The sequence below is a fragment of the Chenopodium album genome, chromosome 18 (assembly GCF_948465745.1).
Source record: "Chenopodium album chromosome 18, dcCheAlbu1.1, whole genome shotgun sequence".
Lineage (NCBI taxonomy): Eukaryota > Viridiplantae > Streptophyta > Magnoliopsida > Caryophyllales > Amaranthaceae > Chenopodium > Chenopodium album.
Genome location: NC_137851.1, coordinates 6,367,077 through 6,393,587, shown reverse-complemented (window position 1 = coordinate 6,393,587; position 26,511 = coordinate 6,367,077). Strand labels below are relative to the sequence as shown.

The following is a 26,511-nucleotide window of genomic DNA, read 5'->3' as shown; positions in this document are numbered from 1 at the left end:
GATAGGTCTAAGTTTAACAAACTAATCATAAGACTAATTAGTATGAAGTCCATACTATATAATGACAGTTTTGGCGCATTGTTTACGTCTTTAATATTTGGCCGTCTGTCTTTAATCTTTATGATTAATGGTCTAACTCAATTATTGATAAGAAATAAAAAATCATCCTTAGACTCTAATTTTAGTCGAGTATTGTAACGTTTTGCAATTATATACGGAGTACGCGGTAATATTCTTCAATTATGTGATTAGTGATTACTTATTAGTTTGCGTGTACAAATTTTTCACTTCAATTCTCAGCTTATCTCAACTGAACTAAGCTTCACCTTTGAATATTTAAATCCCACAAACAAACAATCTTTCAATCTATCATCAACTTTGTTTGATTGGTTCACTTTCAATCTTATCAGTTTCTCACTTATCTCTGTTTATTCTAATTACTTTGTTTATGTCAATTTCAATAATTTGATTTCATCTGGGTCTATAATTCTGCTCAATTTACAATAAAATCTGTAAATTTCTTGTGTTTTATTACAAAATTTGCACTTAAATTTCTGGGTTTCCAGTTCTGGGTCAACTAGTGTTTTTCAATTACCAATTTGTCTGTTGGTTGTAAAAAAAACGTCTTGCCTTTTTAATTACCCAAAACCCTAAATTTCCCCCAATTTTTTTTGAAATCAGGGATTCTGGAATCACAAAATCCAGATACCCAATTTATAGAAATTTGCTAATTTTGGAATCCAATCATAAAATTTCTTCCTAAGAATCCTGACAGATTTGAGCAAACTATCAAATAAGATTGGATAATCTTGCTCTTAATTTGCTGCTCCTGTAAAATTCTAAATTTTAGGGTCTATAAATTCAAGTTTTTTGGGGGAAAAATGACAATTGATAATATGGAGTCGAAGAGGGAGAGACACCCAAAGAAATCGAAGCAAGTCCCTGATGAAAATGCTCCATTGTTACCCAGAAAACGTCAAGAAGAAGCTGGATTTGATGAATTTAATGGAGCTTCATTTTCTGGGGCTGTCTTTAATTTGTCCACAACAATTATTGGAGCTGGAATTATGGCTTTGCCAGCAACTATGAAGATTTTGGGTCTTGGTCTTGGGATTTTTATGATCATATTTATGGCTTTTTTGACTGAGAAATCCATTGAAATGTTGCTTAAGTTTAGCAGGGCTGGAAAGTGTTCATCTTATGGTGGTGTAATGGAAGATGCTTTTGGAAAAGTTGGTAGAATTTTGCTGCAAGTTGCTGTTTTAGTCAACAATATTGGTGTTCTTATTGTGTACATGATCATTATAGGTATATAACTATATTATGATTATATGTTTATCTTATTGATTGTTGGCTTTTCGTGCTCGGTTTTGCTGAAGGTTTTTGGATTTCTTTGAAGGTGATGTGCTATCAGGAACATCTGCCAGTGGAGTTCACCATGCTGGTGTGTTGGAAGGTTGGTTTGGAGATCACTGGTGGAACGGCCGGTTTTGGATTCTCCTAATCACAACTCTCTGTGTGTTTGCTCCATTGGCTTGCTTTAAGCGTATTGGTGAGTTGTTGCTTTATTGGTTGGTCTTGATAGTCATACTTGCTATTAAGCAAGTGCACTTGTTCTTTAGCAAATCTGCAAATATGATATCTTTCGCGATCTGGCTATCTGCCATTGCAGTTTCATAAGTTTATTATTGACATACAAGACATGTTTGGTTGACTCATTGCTCTTCAAGTGTTTTGTTATATATTATTGATGACCAATTAGAGATATTTAGATCAATTGCAGATGATAAAGGGTGGTGGTTAGACTATGGTACTATTTCAATTTTCAAACTTATGTGGGCATACATCTTTAGCATTATTTGGATCAATTGAAGACATTAGATGCCAGTTTTAGAGTATGGTACTATATCAAAACTTAGGGGTACAATCTTTGATTTGGTGCAGGTTGTCTGTTATCTCTTGAATCTATAGGCAATGTTGGATAAGATATTAATGAAAATCGGAGGTTTTTATTTTTATTTACTGTTGCTGAAACCATTTTCTTTTTGTTACTATATTTTGTTGATTATTATGAATTATGATAAGTACTTGTGATTGGTGTTTGTGTTGCAGATTCTCTGAGATATACATCAGCATTGTCAGTTGGCCTGGCTGTTGTATTTCTTGTAATTATGGTAGGAATTGCAGTTATAAAGTTGATAAGTGGAACTGTGTTGATGCCCAGATTGCTTCCTGATATTACCGATTTTAATTCATTCTGGAAACTCTTCACTGCTGTACCTGTTCTTGTAACAGCATATATATGTCACTACAATGGTATGTCAATTCAGTTTTTATTTTATGTTTTTTGTTTTTTTTGGGTGTTTTCTAAACTTTTGAAGAGTATAGATAATGTAGGATTTGACCCAAGTTCCATGAAATGGAAGCAGTCTATTTTCTCAAATAATAATAGGAAAAAAAGACTTGCACATACTTGTCACTCTATGTAGTGAATAAAATATAGTATCCAGAAGGAAAATGTTCCTCTTTAAAGGTTAAAAGTATCTATGTTGGACATGCAATCTCATTAATTTAACGCAATCCCTTTATCTTTCATAAAGATGACTTGCAGATGGAATATGGCCCATTCATGTTTCTATTTATTTTTCGTATATATAATTATGCCAACTACTCTTCTCTTGGTTCTCTCTGAACTCATGAACAAGTCAAATGAGATTCTGTTCTAGCAATTAGTAGGTGAGAATTCGCCATTTGAAGAGTTACAAGTGCCAAGTTGCTTTCTTATCTTGAGATATATGGGACATTTTATCCCATGAATTTAAACCAGTCAGTTATCTACAACGAAAAAAACTTGCACAGATGCAACTTAGTGTTTCGTTGCTCGGGTATGTTAAAGGATAAGTAATTTTTTATGGAATTACTAGTTTATATTTAGCAAAATTGAACTCCCGTGCCTACTTTCTGCACCAATAGAACTATCATAGATTACTGATTGGTTTGACTGATAGAGTATTTTGTGACAAACAAAATTTTTTTGCTCATTTACAATTGAACCAAAACTTTTGCAGTTCACTCGATTGATAATGAACTCGAGGACTCTACCGAAATAAAACCTGTTGTTCGAACAGCACTTGGTCTCTGTTCTTCTGTGTATGTTATGACAAGTTTATTTGGGTTTCTTCTGTTTGGCGATGGAACTCTGGATGATGTCCTTGCAAACTTTGATACTGACCTTGGAATACCATATGGTGGCGTGCTGAATGATGCTGTACGTGTCAGCTATGCTGCACACTTGATGCTTGTTTTCCCCATTGTCTTCTATCCTTTAAGGCTCAATATTGACGGCCTTTTCTTCCCTTCATCAAGTCCTCTGGTTAACAGCAACAAGAGATTTTCTCTTATTACTGCAGTGCTTATAACTCTCATATTTCTGGGAGCAACTTTCATACCCAGCATCTGGGATGCGTTTCAGTTTACTGGAGCAACGGCTGCAGTTTGTCTTGGGTTTATCTTTCCTGCATCTATTATCTTAAAGTGAGTACCTCTGTCACTTATTCGTTCTTAAAACAACTTTTATAAATAAGACCTGTGAAACAGGGATTGCCATTGTTCTTGTTTAGCTGTGTGACTTGTGTCTTGGTGATAGATTCTTAATTCTTATTCATTCTTAACTGCACTAGTTCCACAAAAAATAGAACTTCAAATGCACTATCCAAATTACTCTATGTTGTCATGTTGATTCTGTCTGATGTTTGTATTACTTCTGTGCATGAGTTTGACCTGATTAACAGTACATGCATTTCTTTTTTATTTTTTTTGGGTGAAAAATTAAGTGTTGTTAGTAGTCTACTGCTTAATGAATATTCCTTACCAGGCTTAAGCAAAGTAAAATGTGATCTCGTTACTGCAGGACGCCTGGACACACCACTATCTAATCGCCTTTTTATTTCCCCCTATCTTAAAATGGAAGATCCCTAATTTGCAGCATTTTTTTGAATTTCAATTAGAGTTAATAGATGGCATGGATCCACCAGAATGATATTGTTGTTACAAATCACTATAGAATTGGGACAATACTTATGGTTCAATTTGGTTTCTCAATTATGCTGCAATATATTTGTGTGAGCCACTTAAATGCTTCACCTACGTGCGTGAATTACAAACACGTGTGTCAGTAAACTTAGCATAACCTCCATCTTGTATCGATCAGTTGTCTAATTCATCTTGCAAATTGATGTTTCAGGGATCGCTATGCCATTTCCACAACCAAAGAAAAATCCTTGGCCATTTTGATGATTGTCCTTGCAGTGTTTTCAAATGTCGTGGCAATATATAGTGATGCCTATGCACTGTTCAAGAAGAGTTCTGTAACCAGTCAAATGTGAAAGGACACTTGATGCTCCGTTTTAAGTTATTTGGGCACAAAGCAGAGCATTGACTTTGTCCTGTTCCGTGAAAGTTTGGAGATTACTTGCTCTTAGGGTATTAAGAGTTACAATGAAGAGCAAATGCAGCTTGTCATGTATACATGCAGTAGCTCTTTGTGCAAACTGTAATCTTATATCCTACCGGTGTTTGTTGTGATGTACCACCGATAAGTATATTGTCTATATATAGTTTACAAAATAAAAGAGATCGGCCGGAAGTTCGTGATAAACTTTTTTCGATGTCAATGTTGATTGTACTTGATATATTGTATACCAAAGGTCGGCTTGTGGGCATAAGAAGCTGCCTTCAACTGGTTTTTAATATGGTGGATCTACCAAAACTAATTATTTCAGTTCTTATATGTAAACTTTGCAAGCTTTTTTTTTTTTCCTTCTTTCATCCTCTCCACCCCTTAACCTAGTTATATGTAATCATATAACTAATATATAAAGCTAAACTTTCAGCCAGGTAACGTGATTGCGACACTTGGCGTTTCAACTTTTCGTCAAGTATTACGCCATATTAGATAGATTTAAATAGATTTCATAATTTTATTCAAAAAAATTATTAGATTATAATTCTAAAAAATTATCATATAAATTTATTTTTATATCATAATTTTTTTTGGAGCGAAGGAGTAATTCAAAGCGTAAAACATCCATTTATAATATATCCTAATCGGTTTAAATTATATACTTAACAATCTAATAGAATGCAGACTTGTCAATTATGGTTAGGTCTTGAGTCTCTCGCATTGGGTCACTTCAGGTTACGAGTCAAGAAATGTTCAACCCTTGCCTATAGTTTTGGGTTCGGGTCAATCCAACGTGCTTTGAACATTTATTTTATTTAGTTTATTTTTTGCTATTTTTTTTAATGTATTGAGTCGAACATTTTCACCAACATTATTATTAGTCATTACATGCCTACTAGATAGCAAATCGTCACAAAAGCAAATCAATTCCTAACTAATTTTGTATCAATCATATATTTTAAAATTTGACATATAGATTAAAAATTTACCTCAAAATTCAATAAACAACCCGGACATCGCACGGGGCACAAAACTAGTATACTAGTATTACTAATATAATTATATAATTGTATAAAATAAAAAAAATTAAAATCGCGCTAATTGTATTAAAGTTTTTTTTTAATGCACCTTTTGATTGGTTGTTGATATAGACTTTATAGAGTAGTTTAGGTCAAAATATGGATTGGTTTAATGCTCATAATACATTACTTCCTCCACTCCAATTTACTTGTAACATTAAGATTTTGACATCAAACACTCTCTTATAATGTAATATTGTGATTATACGAAAAAAAAACTATATTTAATCATGTGAGATCTTGTTGGATTTACCTCAATTTGTACTTAATTATAATCTAAAGGAAGGACACAAAAGGAAATATACCCTTTAAATCCAAAGCATTGAATCTCTTTTATACTTTAGTACAGAAATTAAATGAATTTTTTTTTTTAGAAAACACGCCGAACAAATATATTAATAAAGGGACAAAGAGTACAGAGTACATACGGGGAAACCTCCCTAGGGCAATGACCTACCCACACTTGTTCGACACCACTATGAATGACCTTAGCAAGATGGTGGGCAACATTGTTCCCATCTCTTTTTACATGAGACCACTTTAACATATTAAAATCACAACTCATAGATAGAAGATCCTCAAGTACTGTATCAAGGTCAGAAAAATATATGGCAGCCTTGGTAAGCCTGGTGACTAGAGCTTCACAATCAGATTCAAGAATGACCTCCTTATAACCGAATCTTCGAGCAAGATGTACCTCGTGTTACAACACCCATACCCACCCAACCCTCATCATCTAAACACGCATCAGCATTCAATTTGATGGTGTTCTCAGGGGGCGCTTTCCACTTCTTGCGACTTTTCCTTCCTTTCACAGGCACAACTTTATACACCATGTTGTTGTACTTCCCACATTCTTCAATCATCCTCTCCAGCCGAGCTAAAATGACACTACTTGGCGTGATCTTCCCTTCAAACACCCACTGATTGCGCTCAAACCATAGTAGCCACACTAAGTATGCAGCTCTTTGGAATTTATTTGCGTGAGCTTCCTTCCACCTGACAACCAAGTCAAAAAACGAGCCGGACATATCCTTCAGCATATCAGCATAACCACTATCCTCCCATAGCTCTGCAGCACGCGAACAATTAAACAGAACATGCGAGCTTGTCTCATCTTCCAGTCCACTCCACGGGCAGATAACACACTCCAATAAGTGACGAGTCATCAGCAGGTTCTTTGTGGGAAACGTGTTGTTACATAGCCTCCATAGAAAGTGTTTGACTTTAGGAAAGGCTTCCAGACTCCAAATATCAATCCAGGCACGGTGATAGTCATCTAGATTACAACCCTTTCCTAGCATATAAGAGGTTTTTGTAGAATACTAACCATCATGGGAAAAAGCCCACGTGAGTATATCACTAGGAGCTCTCGAACTGAGGGGAATTGATAGGATGCAGCGCTGGTCTCATTCATTAAAATTTTCCGAAATGATGGCAACATCCCAGTCCAAAGTTTCAGGTCAATAAGGTCACACATCTGTGTTAGGCCTTCCACTTCCGGACTAGTTATGAAGCAACCTTCAGCATCAGCAAGCCAAGGGTCCCTCCAAATATTTACCTTCGAACCATTGCCAATGCGCCACAAAACACCTTCCTTCATGAGTTCTTTTGAGCTCCAGATACTCCTCCACGAGTAGCTACCTCCATATCCCAAAAAAGAATCCAAAAAAGTACTATTAGGGTAGTACTTTGCCTTCAAAACTCTACTAAGCAGCGAGCCATCTAGATGAACAAGTCTCCAAGCTTGTCTTCCGAGGAGGGCGTCGTTGAAAACTTCCAAATCCTTAAAACCCATGCCACCCAAGCATTTCGGAGTACACATTGTATTCCAAGATTTCCAGTGAATCTTCCTTTTTTGATCTTTTTAACCCCAAAAAAATCAAGCCATTGCTTTTCTGATACTATGTGTAACTGAAACAGGAAGCTTGTACACTCCCATCAAATATGTCAGAATTGCTTGGATTACTGCTTTGAGAAGTACTTCCTTGCCGGCTCTAGATAACAATTTTTCCTTCCAATCCTGCAATTTCTTCCAAATTCTATCTGTGAGAGCATTGAAAGTGGCCTTTTTTTTTTTATCATCCTACAATAGTCGGAATCCCCAAATATTTACCATGTCTTTCAACCTGACGCATATTTAAAACTCCCATCAACTCACTCCTTTGCTCGGCGCTCACTCCTTTGCTAAAAGAAACTTCCGATTTTTCAAAATTGATTTTTTGCCCGGATGCTACTTTATACTGGTTGAGAATTTCAACTATCATTTCGCATTACCTTCGGTTAGCTCTAGCAAAAAGTAAGCTATCATCTGCAAACAAAAGATGTGAGATTACAGGGCCACTCCGACTTGTCTTTGCCCCATGTATCTCTCCTCTCTGCACTTTATTATTCAACATGTGAGAATGTGAGAAAAAGCATCAGCAACTAAAATAAATAGGTAAGGGGAAAGAGGATCTCCTTGCCTAAGTCCCCTCGAGGGAGAAACCGAGCCACATACTCTTCCATTGATGATAAAAGAGTAACTAACAGTCGAGACACACTTCATCACCAAGTTCACCCCCTACCATCGAAGCCCATAGTTAACGACAATTTTCTCAAAAATCCCCATTCTACACAGTCATAGGCTTTACTCATGTCTAGCTTCAATGCACTGGTACCTTTTCGGCCCCGACTTTTCTTCATCGTATGAAACAACTCTAATGCAATTAGTGAAGGATTTATGTCTTCGTTGTGTGCAATTACTAGATATATAAATGGATCAAATTATGGAGATAATTAAGTTCGTACATTTGGGTCGTCGTTTTATCATAGCTAGAGGTACTAACGATCTTTGGGCTAGAAAATAGCCCAAAGCCCAATTGGACGGATCCTATAAGGTCACACAAAGGGCCTAGATTGAGCACGAGAGGACGAGGCACATGATGGGCCTTATCCCCTAGTATGGCCGGCCATATGGAGTAAGATTGAGGGTTTTTGAGCTTCCTAACCCTAGTCTAATTATAATGTGATTATAAATAGACTAGGTACCTAAGGTTTGCATGTAACCTGAATTCAGTGATCAGTAAGATCAAAACACGAATTAGCAAACACGAGACCTAGCCCTCTCAAACTCTCCTCTCTCTCACGGCTCTCTTCTCCTCCCTTGCGCCAGTGTGGTGCTTCGTGGTGGTCGGTTAGTCCATTAAAGGTGGTGATCGCGGTTTTCCTCAATCACTCGACCAATCTAGTATTGGTGGACGGCTCGCTCGAAGCTCGTGGACTAAGTAGAGGAGCAACGCTTGGGGCTCTATTCTCTCCTTGATTTGTCAATCAATTGCTACGTGGAATTCACGCTTCAAAGGTATAATTATGTGCCTTGTGTGTTATGCATATGATATTGGGATTAGGTACTTGATTGAATATGATTCATGATTTTCCGCTGCGTAGTACCTATAAACTCCTACAGTGGTATCAGTTAGCCTCTTGCATGAACGCACTTGATCATATTAATACGATTAATTTGAAGTCCATGTTAATTTTATAATCAATTAAGAGGGAGAAATTAATTTAATTATGGTTCAATTGTTATATTTAATGTGATTAAACTTTTAGAATTGATTAAATGCGATTTAATTATGCTCAAATAGCCATGAAGAGGACCGAAATTTAGACCTAAAATGTTTGAAAATTTCGAACCCCCTAACCCTAATTTCGAATTTTTCGAATATTCATAGCCCTAAAATATGATTTTATGCTTGATTTTTGATTTAACTCGAATTTTTTTATGATTCATAATTTTAATCGGATTGATCTATGCATAAAAATGTTTTGTGTATGATCATCAATTTAATTTTAAGAGTTAGAATTAAATTGAGATTAATTTTATGATGAACCCTAATTTTAAAGTTGAATGTTGATTTAATTTTAATTTTTGGACTGATTTGATTTAATTTTGATAAATGTTATTTTAATTAAATTATACCAAAAAATATATATATATATTAAGGCCGGCAGCCGTGGCTAGGTGGCGCAGCCACGGCGGCTGCCGACTTGGTTGTCTGTCAAAGAGAGAGGGAGGGAGGGAGGGCGGCGGCCCTGGTGGCTGGGGCAGCAGCTGTGCAAGCGTTGCACGCTGCTGCCTTGGCTGCCACTGCTACGGTGTGCTGCTACGAAGCAGCCACCGTGGCTAGCTTTGGCTAGCCAACCACGGTGGCCAGCACCGTGCAGTCACGGTTTTTCAAAAAAAAAAAAAATCTTTTTGAAAAATATTTCAAGATAATTACAAAATTATTTTGGGATAAAATCAGTTTTATTTTGGATAAAATCTTTTGTTTTAGGATAAAATCAAATATTCAAAAGTTGTTATATTTGATACATATTTAAAGTTGTTGAATTGGTAATTATCCATAATCAAAGTGGTTAATTTTGGATAAGATTGATTAGGATATTATGAGCATATTCCAAAAGGATAATAATTGATTTAAATAATGTGATTATCCCATAATTAGATTAGGATATAATTGATTTTAAAATTATTTGATTGGCTAGTAATTAGGATAGAATCTCCTAAGTTTGTTAGGATAATCATGGAAGATTAAATATGATTTATCTTTCTAGATTAAAAATAAGATTTGATTCTATCTCATGCCTAAATTAAAATATATGATATTTTATGATTGGTCATGAATAATATATGATATTATTTAATTATGATTTAAAATATGAGATATTTTAGGAAATGCGTTGCCTTAATTATGAACATTCGATGTTGTAATTTAGACAAGCATGTTGAGTGATTTATTATATGGCATTTTATATAATATATGATATTATGTTTCTATATATAGACTAGTGTGGCCCATAGATTCTAAAATACAATCTACGCATCGTGATGTATTTTTGTAATCTAAATACGGTCTGTGTACCATTAAGTATTTTTGTGACTTTTATTTAAAGTAAATAGATTAGTTATTTAAATAGTGTTAGTCCAAAGAAGCCCATGAAGTGAAGGCCCAAAGGAGCAAGGTGGATGGAGATCCATGATGATTCAAGTGGGAGCTTTTTATTTCTAGTTTTCTTAGGACTAAGGGGCCATACTATGTCATGTTTTATTGCATTAGTAGATTATGCATGTTAGATTTTATTTATGTTGAATGATGATGCGCTAGAGTTCACTAAATAATCACAACATAAATGAATCTAGATCCCAGTAATATTGAGAATGTTTTTCCAATTAGATACCCAACAATCCTTGAATAGTGAGTGATGGGTCGGCCTCCGCAGAGCGTCACTTGTTATTTTAGGTATTGTGGGGTGGATCATGTTCTACATATTTAATTGGTTGTGCTCAACAAGGTTACCTAAAGCGTTTAGAACCTTGAAGCAAAGGGTAATAATTAAACATGTGATGGTTAATTATTCAACCAAGAGTTACAAGAGTTGTAATCAGTAAAGAGTTTACTTACCTTGAAAATGTAATGATTGATGGTAGGGCCTCAGTCCGGTCAACTATTACACAAATAAAGGATCTTGGAATCACTTAAAATTCAATTGGGATCAATTAATATTGAATAAAGTGTTTTAAAGTTACCTAATTAATTCGTATATGTTACTTTAAATTTAATTAAACATATTATTAAACTTTGCCTTATTTTGACATAGATGGGTAGCCGTAATCACAATGACAACAATATTTACAATCTTCGACCATTCCTTGAGAAGGATAGTGTAGACACCCAAATGTGTCTCCCCAAAACCAAACCCAGTGATGAATACCTTTCACGTCACTTGATTATCGAATGAAGTGAAAGTGTGAAAAGTCTAGTGATGCGGTTGTTTTTATTAAAATATCACTCTTTCTGTTTTTTGAAATTATTTATATTTACACTCTATTTATGAAAATAGCCAGTCCAATTTAGTTTGGTTCATGATAAGGGTTCAATAATAGTGTAGTTGGATTGGGCTCGAAAAGAGCTTTCCGACGATATATTATAAGCCCAATTCCGATGAATAATGAGGAAGTTATGGCCTAAATTAAATTTGGCTCGAAATGAATTTTATATGTGGCCCAATGATCTAGAGGAGGGCCTATTAATTATTATTCCTAAAGTTGTTAGGATTGATTTTAATCTTCTAGAATAATCTAGAAGGTTCTTTTAAATTCTAATGAGATTAGGATTGATAATTATGTTTAAAGAGTTTTATTTGGAATAAAATAAGTGTTTTATCACAAAACCTGATTTTAATCTAATCAACGCGGAATTAGCTGCTTAATCATATTAAGAAAAGGATTCCGCGTACAAAGCGCGTCTTATCTTTTAATTAGCGCCAGACGACAGAGTTTGTCACTAGACGACAGATTCTGACGTATGGCGCTAATGTCTGTCGCCTGGCGCTAATCCTGTCGCCTGGCGCTAATGTCTGTCGCCTGGTGACAGATGCCAGTTTTATTCCGTATAGAACTTGAAGTATTTTCTATCGTTTTTGGATTATTTTTCTATAAATAGGGGTCGTATCTCTCCGTTTTTAATCATCAACAATCATCTCTTCTTTCTCTCTAAAGCTAGAAGCTTATTCTCCCTCTATTCTTTTTCAAAACTTCCCCTTTTACAAAATTCCACATTCACAAGTTCTAGACACACCTAGTCAAGTTCGAAGTTGCCTTCACCCTAGACGTGAAAGGTTGATAGTTTCTAAGGGTTTAGTCTCAAATCCCTATTTCAATTATTAATTTAATTGTTTATTATTTTCCTTGAAGTTACTAACGCGTGTATTTTGTTATTAGAAAGAGATACAAGGCATCCAAGTAAGTAATTTAATTGTTATTCTTTTGATATAGAAATCATGCTTTGATTATTTTGATTCCTAGTATCATGTTTAGGATGTCTTTATGATTCCTAGTATCATGTTTAGGGTAATAACTAAGATTTCTAATATCATGTATGTTTCTATGGGATGCTTCTTATTTTTTCCTTATATTATGTTAGTATCATGTTAGGGATAAATATTTGATTTTTATTGTTTAGTAACATGCTAGGATTTGTTATTAATCTTGTTAATATCATGCCTAGGATCTTGCTAAATATTATTATTACTTTGAGATTGAGATTATTATTATTAATATGACGATGATGATGATTGTTGTCAATTTATTATTGTTGCTTGATATATTATTGCTATTGTTATTGCTTGATCACGCCCTCTCCTGCATGTTTAAAGGGAATTTGTACTTGTAATCACACTTAATAAGATAATTAATAATCTTGTTTAGGCTAATATGATTATAATTCAAGTGATCGCCAATAATAGTTTTGTTTGTGCATTAATATTGAACCAACATAGATTAAATAGGTTTAGGGTTAACCTATTGATTGTAAGTTAGTTAGAAAGCGCACATAAATATGATAAGAATAAAGTAGAGGCCTATTTTTAGGGCAGGTTTAATCTCTTTTAGGTTGGATTTGTACCTTCATCCCCGAATATCTAGTCATGGTTCCAGACGACTATGGAGTTAGCGATCTCATGGATCGTGAAGGGGTGTAATCTTCACCCTGTGAACGGTTTACAAGTTCCTAAAACTTGTTGGCGACTCTTTTGCTCTTGTTTCCTTCCCTTTGGACGCCACCATGCTTAAGTGTATGATCACAGTGGGGTTCAAGTTTGGGATGCTTGAAATATTCCCTATAGATAGGTTGACAGGAGAAAACTTTTCCACTTGAGAAAGAATGCTAAGGCTCGTTCTGAAATCTGAAGGTAGAGAGGATGTCATTGACACCCCATTACCAGGACCTCTGCCAGAAAATGCAACTACGGCAGAAGTCAAGAAGCACAAGAAAGCTCATGATAGAGTTGTGCCTATCACTTGCTTGATGATTGTTGTCATGGAACCCAGTCTTCAAAAGTGTTTCGATTAGGCAATCAAACAGTTTGATTTCCTCATAGAATAATAAGGAATCTTGTAGAGACAAGAAGTTTAGTGGGAGCAATCGGTCTTCTTAGTCATGTATGTAGATGACATACAGTTCATATGAAATGACATATCAATGCTTGAATAAGTCGAGCAATGGTTAGAGAGTTGTTTCTATATGATAGACTTGGGAGATGTTGAGTACATATTGGGAAGCAAGATCCATGAAGCGAATCTTGAAGAATGATTAGACAACATCGAGAGACTAATGTTGATAAGGTTTTTGACAAGTTCATAAAGCAAGATTCTTAGAGAGGATGTTTTCCCATGTTTCATGGTATTACACTCAGTAAAATTCAGTGCCTTCAAAAGCTAATAAGAGTTGAGTTGTATGGATAGTATACCTTATGCTTCTGCAAAAGGGTCCATTATATGTGTCATGATATGTACATAGTAAGATGTTACATATGACTTATGCATGTGTAGCAAGTTTCAAGAAAATTCAGAACAAGCATACTGAAAGTTGCAAAGAGCAAATCTTTGAGAACTTGAGAAGGACTAAAGGAGTGTCTCTAATTTATGGTGTTAAAAGTGAATAAGTGGTCAAAAGGTTATACGGATACAAGTTTTCCAAAAGGGCAAGATGATTCTAGACGTTGATCTAGATGCATATTTATGTCTGGATGATGAAGGACAGTAAGCTTGAAGAGTTCAAAGCAGATTACTGTCGCATACTCAATGTCAGAATATGTGTATTTAGCTACAGTTAGAGTAGTTAAGGAGGAATTTTGGATCAAATTGTCATGTGACTAAAAGGATACCTTTGCCAAAACAAAGGAACCAGAGTCACATCACAAATCCAAACAAATAGATATAAGATATCACCTCGTTTATGAGATCAATGACAAGCGGGATGTCGTGATCTGCAAAGTTTTATTATGAGTAAGAAATCACTAAACCCCTTCCATGGACTAAGATATGAGAGTCATATTAAAGACTTGGATTGAAGCAAGTTATGTAATATAAGTTGTGTATGTTTTGAGAAAACATATTACATAAGTAATGCATCAATTTGCAGAATTATGTTTAAAACAGAAATTATCATTTCTCTTATTTAATTATGGTTTTGGAAATTAAATAAAATGTCCAAAATAATTATGAATTGATGGGCTCATCAGGTTGATGACCTGGTGAATGAAACCGTACAGGTGAACAAAATTCATATATTATTTAAATTTCTAGTTCAAAATCATTAAAGTGGACATAAATGATTTCAATAAATGGAGTGGCATGTAAGATTGATTGGATAGCATAGTTTCATGGGTTATAGGGGCATAGTGATGCTCGGTCAATCACTTGGATATGCATGAATGATGCGTGATCGAACTAATGACCTACTTTGAAGTTCAAGTATAGAACTTCCGGATATATTAGTGGATTCCTTTGACATGAGTGGAACATTGATTTCATTCAATGGATGTTATGACTGTGGTACACTCAAATGTCTACCCGTAACTGGAGATTATAAAGGGTGTTTCCTGGTTATTTCAAAATTTGAGTGGGAGCCTTGTTGCCACAAGATTGGATTGAGTCTACCTATTAAATTAGGAAATGTGTCATGGCCGCTTGAAGAGGGAGAATTCAGAAAATACGTGGCTGCGTTCAAATGCATTATTCAGTAATCATTTAGTTTTGTAATTCTAACCAGATTCCAAGAAACGATTTGTAGACTAATATGATTTCGACATGTGATGCAATCATATTATCAAATCGACACATATTAACTTAAGGAATTTGAATATTGCACACTTGTCTCAGACAAGTGGAAGATTGAAGGATTTATGTCTTCGTCGTGTGCAATTACTAGATATATAAATGGATCAAATTATGGAGATAATTAAGTTCGTACATTTGGGTCGTCGTTTTATCATAGCTAGAAGTACTAACGATCTTTGGGCTAGAAAATAGCCCAAAGCCGAATTGGACGGATCCTATAAGGTCACACAAAAGGCCTAGATCGAGCGCGAGAGGATGAGGCCCATGATGGGCCTCATCCCCTAGTACGGTCGGCCATATGGAGTAAGGTTGAGGGTTTTTGGGTTTCCTAACCCTAGTCTAATTATAATGTGATTATAAATAGACTAGGTGCCTAGGGTTTGCATGTAACTTGAATTCAGTGATCAGTAAGATCAAAACCCGAATTAGCAAACACGAGACCTAGCCCTCGCAAACTCTCCTCTCTCTCACGGCTTTCTCCTTCTCCCTTGCGCCAGTGTAGTGGTTCGTGGTGGTCGGTTAGTCCATTAAAGGTGGTGATCGCGGTTTTCCTCAATCACTCGACCAATCTAGTATTGGTGGACGACTCGTTCGAAGCTCGTGGACTAAGTAGAGGAGCAACGCTTGGGGCTCTATTCTCTTCTTGATTTGTCAATCAATTGCTATGTGGAATTCACGCTTCAAAAGTATGATTATGTGTCTTGTGTGTTATGCATATGATCTTAGGATTAGGTACTTGATTGAATATGATTCATGATTTTCCGCTGCGTAATACCTATAAACTCCTACAATTAGAGCATTATCGGTAATGAGCCTACCAGGCACAAAAGCACTCTGATTCTCTGAGACAACCTCCGGAAGGATGTGTTTCAATCTCATAACTATCGCCTTCGAAGCAATCTTATACAACACATTACAGAGGCTAATAGGTCTAAATTCTGTCATTGAAGTAGGATCTTTAATTTTTGGGATTAAAGCTATGTTAGTGGATTTAACAACTCCCTACATGACGATAATATACCATTAAGTATTAATTTTAGTGGATTTAACAACACCCTACCAATAAGTAATACTTCCTCCGTTAGTAATATTTCAACAACTAGATTTTTTCACAATTCATCACGCTTGTTCGACCACATATTATAATTTATACATGAAGTAAAATATAGTCATGTGAGATCTTGTTAGATTCGTCTCGTAAAATACTTTCACAATATCAACTTTTTATAATTTATACTCTTATATAGCTATAGATATTTAGCATATAAAATGTGCTTTGGGAAGGTAAGTTTATCATTGTTGCAATATTTGTGCAGCAAAGGAAGTAAGGGTCTGTTCACATTTACTGAACTGAGTTGAACTGAACTAAACTGAACTGAGCTGAGCTGAAATGAATATTTTATGAGAGAGGGAAATTAGGAGCTGAACTGAACTGAGCTGAATTGATTGGAGCTGAGCTGAACTGAACTGAAATTAAGTAAATGTGAACAGACCCTAATTATCTATAAAAAGATAATACGAATTACTCCCTCCGTCTCTTTATTAGAGTCCCCTTTCTCTTTATTATGTGAATAATAAATGTTAGAAAGGGGACTTTAATAAAGAGCCGAGGGAGTACTTATCTGCTTTCAAAAAAAAAAGGGAGTATTTATCTAAGAAAAGAATACTTCCACAGTTCCACTACCAAAATAAAATAAAAGTAAAATATAATAAACTAGTTTTGTACCCCGTGCGATGCCCGGGTTGTTTATTAAATTTTAAGACAAATTTTTAATTTATATATCAAATTTTAAAATATATCATTGATACAAAATTAGTTAGAAATTGATGTGTTTTTGTGACAATTTGCTATCTAGTAGACATTTAATGACTAATAATAATGTTGGTGGAAATGTTCGATTTAATACATTACAAAAATAAAAAATTAGCAAAAAATAAATTAAATAAAATAAATGTTCAAAGCCTGTTGGGTTGACCTAAACCCCAAACTTTGGGCAAGGGTTGAACATTTCTTGTTGATAGGTGTACATAGTAATAAAATTCTATTAGATTGTGAAGTATATTATTTTAACTGATAAATATATTGTAAATGTATGTTTTACGCTTTAAACTGCTTCCTTCGCTCCAAAAAATATTATGATATAAAAAATAAATTTATATGATAATTTTTTAAAATTATAATCTAATAATTTTTTTGAATAAAATTGTAATTCAATTTTTACATCTAAAATATTGGTATTTTATCGAAAATAAAACTCTAAACTAACAATTTTATCCTAAAATTCTATCCAAATAGAATTCTAAACTAACTTTTTTATATTAAGAAGTCTATTTAAATTTATCCAATGTGGCGCGACACTTGGTGAAAAGTTAGAACGCCAAGTGTCACTACCTCGTGACCTGGTTTAAAGTTTAGCTTTATATATTAGTTATATGATAACAAAAGTAAGTTCAATTAAAAGATGTTACTGTACAAATAGCTTTTATAGCATAGATTAGTTGGTAATTCCTTTGCTTATCTAATGAGAGGTTGCGTTTGATTATCAATTGGTGAGGTAACATTTAGCCTAGCATCAATTAGACTCCACCGAATAACAACATATTTCGACTAGCAACGGAATATAAAGAAGAAGGCCAAACAAAGTAACAGGCAGAGCCGCAGAGGCTTATGCGCTGTTAATCTGTCATAGTGTGAAGGGGTTTGCTTAGACACGATAGAAGTTCTCTCGAGAAGTTCTCCTAACCAAACAGGATCTGACTGGCTCGCAATAATAGCCTCATTTCGTGCTATGTAACAAGGAATTATACATTTCAATTGATTTACATAAACTATCATGAATTACTTCCTTAAAGAGATAAACAATGCAATTTATCTTCTGTTTGTGGAACAATATAAATGTTTAAATACTATGGAAGTACAAAAGAGGGAAAGAGGACTGAGAACTCAATTAACCAATCCTCAAGTGGCGAACTCAAAACTACATTGTTTCTTAAAGAAAGGTGGTTGAATTTTATAGACGAAAATTCAATAGATTTTACAGTTTACCTGGCTGTACAAAGTCTCAAAATTTTGACATCCCTGGACAAGTTTGACCTTCAGGCAAGTCTTTCTTCGGCAAGTAGTTTTGGATTGACTCTCAAATCTTCATCCACCTCAATGAAGCTATCTTCTTCCTCTTGCACTTCAAAACCTCCGTTTTCTGGCTCGGCTGTTTCTAGGGGAATATAATTTGCTGATTTATCGGGAGACTGAACTTCGAAAATGAAATCCCTCTCAACAGTAGCTGCCGGAGAACTTACTTTGCCATTAGACCTGGAGCTATCGCCAGAAAGTTCATTTGATGACTTACAAGGAGATGAATTACTCTCTTTGTGGCCCAATGCAGACTGAGAATTATCAAGGTTTGTTTTATCCTCAGACTGAACTTCAACATTTAGAATACCTCTGAAGGCCGAGGAACTTTCCCCACTACTTCGACTGGTACTAGGAATACTTGAAGTTATCCATGAGAACTGTAAATTGTATCCATCCCAAGATTTACCATTCAGGAATGCCCTTTCAGCTGACTGACGGGTCGCAAAGCTTACACGAGCAGAGCAGTGCTTCATTGCCTCAGAATCACTATCTTTAGGAATCTCTTCCTCACCAGAGTCTTCAATCTCCACATTAGATACAGTACCGTATGTTGAAAAATGATCCCTTAAAGCAACCACCTAGTAGACATGAGAAAGATGACAGTTTTACTTTTAAGCTTACTTGTAAAAATAGCTGAGAACTCAGAGCACATGTTGGGAGGTGCAAAACAGCGTATCTAATACCATCTACAAAGGATGAAGGGAATTATACATCTATGCCATAATTAGGCAAAATAAATGCATACTAGACATGTAAAGGGTATGCAAGTACCTTCATCATAGTAAATTAATCAACCAGCATAGCTATCCCAAGACCTCATGCAACAACATTTAAGGACTATAAGCAGGAACTTAACTGTTGTAACATATTCCACTCAAAGGCTGAACACCAAACATAGCAGGAAGAAAAAAAAAAGTAAAGAATGCTCTGGAAATTATCCAAGAGTTATTCAACCGTACCTTAATCCTCAATAAGGGAACGCAAGAAAAGACGCATAAGACTATAACACACCAGCATAATAAAGGTACGAACACATGCAAAGTAACAGCAGCAGCTTTTTGTTTGGGAGAGTGGGGAGGAGCGATACTCACATTTGCTAAACCGAATGGTAAAGGTGCATTGATTCTAAATGTTGTAGGCCGGTTATCCAATTTATATCTATTCAAAGAAAAAGGAATTGCAGAAGTTGCCATTGGACGAACTGCATTCTTCAAGGTTGGAGGATCCAGGGCACTAGCTGAATTAGTTCTGGATCTCTGAGATGTAATGTTTTCAGTATTAACCATCTTATCTGCTAATACCTCATCCTTCAATAATGGTCCAGAAACATTAGCATCAGCTGACTTTGTGTTTGCAGTTTTTACCAAATCGGTCACTGTGTCAACTGGTTGCTCCTTCGATGCTTGCTCAGTTGATAGTTCACCCTTGACTCCTGTAGCCTGCACACAATAACTTATAAGCATAGAATACTTCATATCTCTACTCCTAATTGACATAGAGGCCTAGAAACCCATGCCATTGTGGTTTTGTTCTTTACGCAAATAAAATCCCTCAGAAGAATCCAGTAAAACTTTACAACCGTTCCATTCAGGCATACTATTTGGTCTGGTTTCAAATTGTCAGAGAGCAATCAGAGCATAACTGCCTTTCACTTGGTTTCTATCAAGATTTGCCAATTTCCAAGGACATCCAAACAGGTTCTTCAGCGTAATTTAATGACCCAATTGCCTCAGGCAATTGCTGGTGATCCAGGAGTCTACCTATCAATTTCCATCAATATTTCCATTGGCATCTTGAAGGGGTCATTGGATGTTCAAGTATGAATAACGGACAGTATAAGAGACAATAAATATAAGGCATTATGGTCCAATGATTTAAGGAAACACTTAAACACCCAAAGACAAGAAGTCAAAATTCACAGCATAATGCAAAAATAAATAAATAAATAAATAAATAAAAATTCCAGTGTTTCTCCTTATCTAGGCTAAACTAATTCACTACGCCAATTTACTCTAATTAATATCAGATGCATTAAAAGACTACAGTAGAAATGCAATTAGTCATGTTACAACATGTATAATTTCATGTTGGACACATAAATACAAAAAACTTGGAAATTTCAACACAAATGAGGTAAACAATGAAGATTCAAGAATGAAATACACTTACTTGTTTAGCAAGTTTTTCCAACTGTCTGCGAAATTCATTCCTCCTCTGTTCCAGCATCTCCTGTTTTTTACGTAGCTCCTCCCTCATAACCTCCAAATTTTCCATCTTTTTCTGCACTGGTGGTGTCATCTTAGGACTGTTTGCAGCAGTTGATTTATAGTCATGGCCAACGGTTGCAAGGCTAGCTGGTGGTTTAGGCACACCTACTTTTATAGCAGCATGTTGGACATTATCTTTTCCTTTATTCAAAGCAGACAGATGAGATCCTGAAGCAGCTGGCACACCCTGAGGCGTTATCAAAGTATTAGCACTATTTGTACCCTCATCAGCTATGCTATCTCTATTTGCCCACCATAACTTAATAAACCGGCTGCCCATCACTGCATCAGGTGCCTTCAACGCTCTCTCTGCCTCTTCCCTTTTAGAAAATTGCACAAAAGCGCGTTCACTATTTGCTGGAATGTAAATATCAATTACTTCTCCAAATTTTCTAAAATGGGAGAGAAGGTTTTCTCTCTTGTTGTCTTTCAGGGGAATACAATTGACAAATAGAGTACGTTGGGCCTTTTGAGATGGTTTTCTAGAATTAGCCCCGGCATCAATTTGCATCTTGGAAGTTGAACCAACAACTTTCATGCCAAAAGGTCCTCCATTGTTTTGCTTTCCTAAATGAGAAGTCCCTTGCACGCTGATTGATGCCTCACGGATCTCTTTTGATTTACTTTCAGGATATTCTGATGGCTTTGTCCTAAAGTCAAATTTCTCTTTAAGCTCCAGCTTATTCTTTGAATTATTAAGTCGCCCCCAAACAGTTGCACTAGTGCTTTGTGAACCAATACCTGCCCCACTACTACGGATTACACGATCAGTAAGGTCAGCATCCATAAAGGGTTCAGATTCATCAAAGTTGGGTGGTTGCAATCTAAGTGGAGTTGATGTTTCATTACTATCGTTATTCCACAAAGGCTGATCAGGGTCATACACATCAGCTCCACCAGCATTAGCAGAACTAGCCAAGCTCTCATCATCAAAAGCAGACTTGCTTGTTTTACTGTGTATACCTCGGCTGTTCATCATAGTACCTGAAGAAACACCAACTGAAGGCATAAACCCACTTCCAGCTGATGTACCCAGCACATGTGCACTTGAGAGTGACACTGGGAGGTTAAACTGTGACAAGCTCTGCAAACAAGGAGAAAAGTATTCAGAAGATATTTAACTAAATTCCGCTGAGTGTTCACAGGATCAAACAATTTTTTCTAGGTACCTAAACAAATGTGTCATTATATATAGTCACAAAGAGGCTATACAGCGATCAGTTTGTATGTTGCACAGAACAAGCACATATGCTGTAAAACAACATAGACTAGGAGCCCCTGGGGGGCTTACTGACCACTTTTACTGTTGAAAGAACAGATTCTTAGTCTAGCTATACACACCAACTAAGCCACCAAGCTGGCCTGAATTTATAAATCTCAAATGTGTACCCAAAAAGGCTCCTCTATCAAAAACCAAATGCACAAACCAAATGCACAATCACGTTATAATCAATAATAAGCCTCTTTTAACCTGTAATCTTCCATAGTGTTGTCTTATTAAATCTACTGAAAAAAAAAATGCCACATGAACAATCCTTCCAGAGTTTCAGTAAGCCCCAAAAAGGGACAACCAAACAATAGTCTACCAAAAGTTTCATGTGAGCAGTTATATATGCCTTAACTTAGGATGATAAACAATATGCCTCCAACTTAGGATGATCAAAAGCATTACGCTTAACAAACATCTTTCACCTCACAGCAGACTGATTAGAGCTTATGTAACACATAAGCAATGACAAGAGAGAAATCATCTAACATAAAATGTTAACCACATCTCAAGAGAGGAAAAAAAAAAACTTTAAAGCTGCTGCATGCCACTTCAAAAACAAGGTTTAATTTTGATTATTCAATCCCACCCCTCCTAAGCACAAACCAAGCAAGGAGAGTCAGAAAGAAAGTAAGTTAGCTCAAATCATCCGGGTACAGTCTATTTAAATGAAATAAACTGTGCAGAAACCAGTACGAATTAATGTAAAGCATCATAAACAAGGAATTTGCAAATTTGTTACAATTGGTTGTTTCTGCAAAAATCAGTACACATACCTGCACATCTTCAACAACAATTCGATTGACACCATGCTCCATTGGACACATATCACCTCTCAAACAAAAACCACGCTCCTCAAAGTCTCTACAGCGTTGACGCTGAATTCCCATGTTGAGTGAAGAGTTCAACGGTGGTCTGAGGATTCCTGGCAGCCCGAGTGGATTGATTGCATCTATTGCCCCATTTGGGATTGCAGGAAGTAGTCCAAAGCCATTCCAGGATGCACTTTGTGCACTTGGAACACTAGGCAACCCTCTTCCTGTGAACATAGCTGATTGAATGGAGCCTGGGTGAGCCATTTGGGAAGCAACATCTACAGTGCCAAACCGTGAATCACGTTGGAAATCTCTACCCCTTCCTCTGCCAGAACCATACTCACTAGGGAACCGGGAGAAATTTACTCCAGGAGGCCGTCTCTTTTCAAATTTTGTGAAGTCCCTATCTAAACCATAGTGAGATTGGGGATCACTCTGTCCATTTTCAAAAGTCCTGCTGCGCTTTCTGTACGGTTGTGACAAAGGTTGTTCTAGCAGATCTCTCTCCAAGGATTGAGACCTAGTCTCCCGCCTACGATGCTTATGGTTGCGATCATCATCATCATCATCACTAATTTCCTTCTCATCTGGATCACTGACACAGTCAGGAGGAACAAGGCCACCAGATTTCAGAGACGGACTTTTCAGCTCCATATCCATCCCAGTTCAAAGTAAGATATTACAGCTTCCTTATCTTTAATGTATCTGTATAGTCCAATTCACAATTAGGTAATATACCAAATATGCTATGTTTAACATAGGCAACTAGATGCAATAGTACCACCATAGAACACAACAATAAATGTGGGTGAGCAAACAGACAGTTAAGCATGAAGTATGAACGTCCTAGCAGTGTACACTAGAGAAAGAGCACCAAAATCCATATTGTAGCAGCGCATATTAGGCACCAAAAAGTAAAAGATAATCCAGAATAAAAGGAACCCAGGCAATGCAAAGACATCCCACTATAACTAAAACTTCTTTCCTGCTCATCACAAAACACAAAACAAAAAAACAAACAAACAAACAAACAAGAAAAGAGAGAGAATCTAGCATGCAAAACAAGGATGGTGTTTTAGAAAAAATCATACAAAAGGAAAACTGTAGCGTCCACATATATAGTATGCTAGACTTCAATCAGGGAAGAGAGGGTTACAAAGGCAACATAGCACAACAGCTTTGCACAAAAATGACCCTAGTCAATGGGGTACTGTAAGGACAGCACTCCCAGCTACCCTCCATGAAAATGCTATGCCTTAATTATGGGCAGACGAAATTGACAAAGGATCAATTCTGCATAAGCATTTCACTGGAAATAAATTTAATTAATTTACTAATTGGACAATAAATTTATAAATTTGAGCCTCCTGAGAAATTATTTGATGATTAACAACTTGCAAGGAGGTTATATCATAGCCAATGGATGCATTATTGAAAAAAAGGGGCACTGGAATTTCTAAAAACCTTAAAAGTCCATCACCAAGCAGCTAGAATTTTGTAGTTAAAAGCCGATGATATGCTGGTTCAAAATCAGTAGGCTACCCTTTTGCAAATCATGAACCCAAACCAATATAGATCTCTGGAGAGAGGCTATGGAAAAGGATCATCTACTAGCATCTCTTTATAATCATAGGTCCCAACAGCATCAATCTGCTATCTATGCAGCAATGAATAAGTTTAATAGTTAACCGCTCAGTCACCTAGAAACGTGATAATAAATGATATGTTAGTCTCTGATTAGATCATGCCAGCACAGCCAGCGTCAAATGGTAATTGTAAGCTCAGTAAATTGTTCCAGCACTAAAAGGCAACTACACTTGAAAAAGGATTCCCTAGCAAAGAAATCGTAGTGTAGGAGAAAGATTGTAAGTCAAGGAAGAAAAGTTTTCTTTCTACCAACCATAAAAAGATTTGGTTCTAATCTAGTTAATCTACCTTGAGTTCTAGCAACCTTTCTGGTTTATCTGATACTGAATCCTGATAAGTAAATGAGTAATTATACAATTTCACAATCAGTGACCTAACCCTTCTTAGATCCAACTTTCTGAACCTAACCTTTATTAGCTCCAACTTTCTGAATTATCACATACTTGAAATTTGAAAATGTTCAGTAGCTTGCTAAAATGATTAAAAGAGTAGTATGTGCAAGGCCGCTTAGTAATATAATGCAGTTCTATTTCTGGTTCATGGAACAAAATATGGTTCCTAAGCGTATTGAGAGAAGTAGGACATTAGGAAAAGATAGACCGCCTACAAGGCTCTAGGGTGAAGGCAGCAGCTCAAAACTTCAAACCCTCCCTCTAGAACAATTTTTAAAATAAAAAAATAAAAAAAAAACATGCAGACAATATGCACGGCAATAGTTCATGAAGATTCGAGATATTGATCATGGTTTCCAGTGAACCAATGTGCCAACTAGAGGCCAAAGCGACTAGTATTTCCATCACCCAGTGTCCCAGACTCACCAATAACTTTTGACATACCCATATTGGACACCATATGTCCGTATCCAACACCTCAAACAGCTACACTTAGTGATCAAAACTTGTTGTAACAAATGAAGGGGAGACAAGAGAGATAAGCCCATTAGGAAAGCCCAGAGAGAGGTTCATCCTAAAATCAATAGGCATTAGGAGGAATACTCCAGATGTAATGACGTGCAAGAAACAGTAAGAATAAAAGTCCAGGTCTCAGCATTCAAAATTCTAGTACACACTTTCATCTGTGCAAAGTACTCCCTCCCTTCCATGTTTCACTCAAATTCTCTTCACACATTAACGCACCACAACTAGTCAATTTAGAGTAGCAACGGGATAACCAACAACTCCTTAATGGCTTAATCTATATGCACAATTTTAACAGCCCAATATTTTTAAAGGAACGAAGTGCTCGTGATCACAATTCCCTACCCCTAAACAATGAGTCTCTGATTTTTGAAGGAGGCGGTGGGGAAGCACTCATGATCACGTTTCCCAACCCTAAATAACGTACTATGCAACACCGCCGTAACATCCCCATTAACCCATCCCCACCCCCCGGCACTAAAACAAGCACTCGCCCATCATTTTCGAGACATCATCCGATAAATGCAAGCAATACACAGAACATCATCTATATTCACTACTGAGAAATACCGATAACAAAGCTTGAAATTAAAATTATCACAGGAACAACAATTTTCTACAATAAAAACCAACAAATTATATTCAAATCAATCAAAATAATAACATACAATTGTTCGGTTTTCTTTAAGTTCTCAAAATTGACAGTAAAAATAATAATTCCCAGATCTAAAATCAAATGTATGAAATTAAAACCATGTACTTACCAACAAAAATCAGCACTCCAATCAACAATCAATCTCCACCAAGCGAATAATGGGCGAAACAAGTGTGTTATCAATTTCCTTCAATTAGCAACCCTAACCCTCAAATTTCATTCGTTTTATAGGCAATCAAATAACAAAAACCCTTGAAAAAGCGGTTCGAGCTTCACCTCAAATTTACAGGAAAATCAAAAAAATCAAATAAAACCCTAATAATTTACAAATGTCCGATTATCGACATTGAACAACCGCAAACACCGCCATGAAAGCAGGGCGGAGTGACGATGAAGGAGAGAAGCGGAGGAGAGAGAAAAAGTGAAGAAATTCGAAATTTGGAGAAGATGACGATTGCTTAGGTTTAGCTGGTTGTATTTTTTTTTTTTCTTTTTTCTTTTTTCTTTAATATTGGTTTTAGTGGGGAAGAAGAAGGTTGGTTCACTTGGTTGTGTTGTGTAATGTGTATGGCTTTTTACAAATAGGGGTTATTAGTATTTTT

The 26,511-nt window shown here is 36.0% G+C and overlaps 3 protein-coding genes across 3 annotated transcripts; 1 reads left to right on the top strand and 2 right to left on the bottom strand.

Moving 5' to 3' along the window:
* Positions 1 to 261: 261 nt before the first annotated feature.
* LOC145591328 (amino acid transporter AVT6A-like) lies at positions 262 to 4,780 on the top strand. Its single transcript, XM_081647758.1, has 5 exons — positions 262 to 1,308; positions 1,400 to 1,552; positions 2,113 to 2,316; positions 3,069 to 3,534; positions 4,244 to 4,780. The coding sequence occupies exons 1-5, from the start codon at positions 882 to 884 to the stop codon at positions 4,383 to 4,385; spliced, it is 1,392 nt and encodes a 463-aa protein (XP_081503884.1). The 5' UTR covers positions 262 to 881; the 3' UTR covers positions 4,386 to 4,780.
* A 1,131-nt stretch (positions 4,781 to 5,911) lies between these two features.
* LOC145591663 (uncharacterized) lies at positions 5,912 to 7,366 on the bottom strand. The gene is made up of 3 exons (XM_081648174.1): positions 6,872 to 7,366; positions 6,239 to 6,719; positions 5,912 to 6,180 (listed from the first exon to the last, which is right to left on the bottom strand). Exons 1-3 carry the CDS (start codon positions 7,364 to 7,366, stop codon positions 5,912 to 5,914), a joined length of 1,245 nt encoding a protein of 414 aa, XP_081504300.1.
* Positions 7,367 to 18,024: 10,658 nt separating this feature from the next.
* LOC145591327 (zinc finger CCCH domain-containing protein 41-like) lies at positions 18,025 to 26,511 on the bottom strand. Its single transcript, XM_081647757.1, has 5 exons — positions 26,019 to 26,511; positions 22,652 to 23,395; positions 20,511 to 21,692; positions 19,433 to 19,780; positions 18,025 to 18,919 (listed from the first exon to the last, which is right to left on the bottom strand). The coding sequence occupies exons 2-5, from the start codon at positions 23,348 to 23,350 to the stop codon at positions 18,302 to 18,304; spliced, it is 2,847 nt and encodes a 948-aa protein (XP_081503883.1). The 5' UTR covers positions 23,351 to 23,395; positions 26,019 to 26,511; the 3' UTR covers positions 18,025 to 18,301.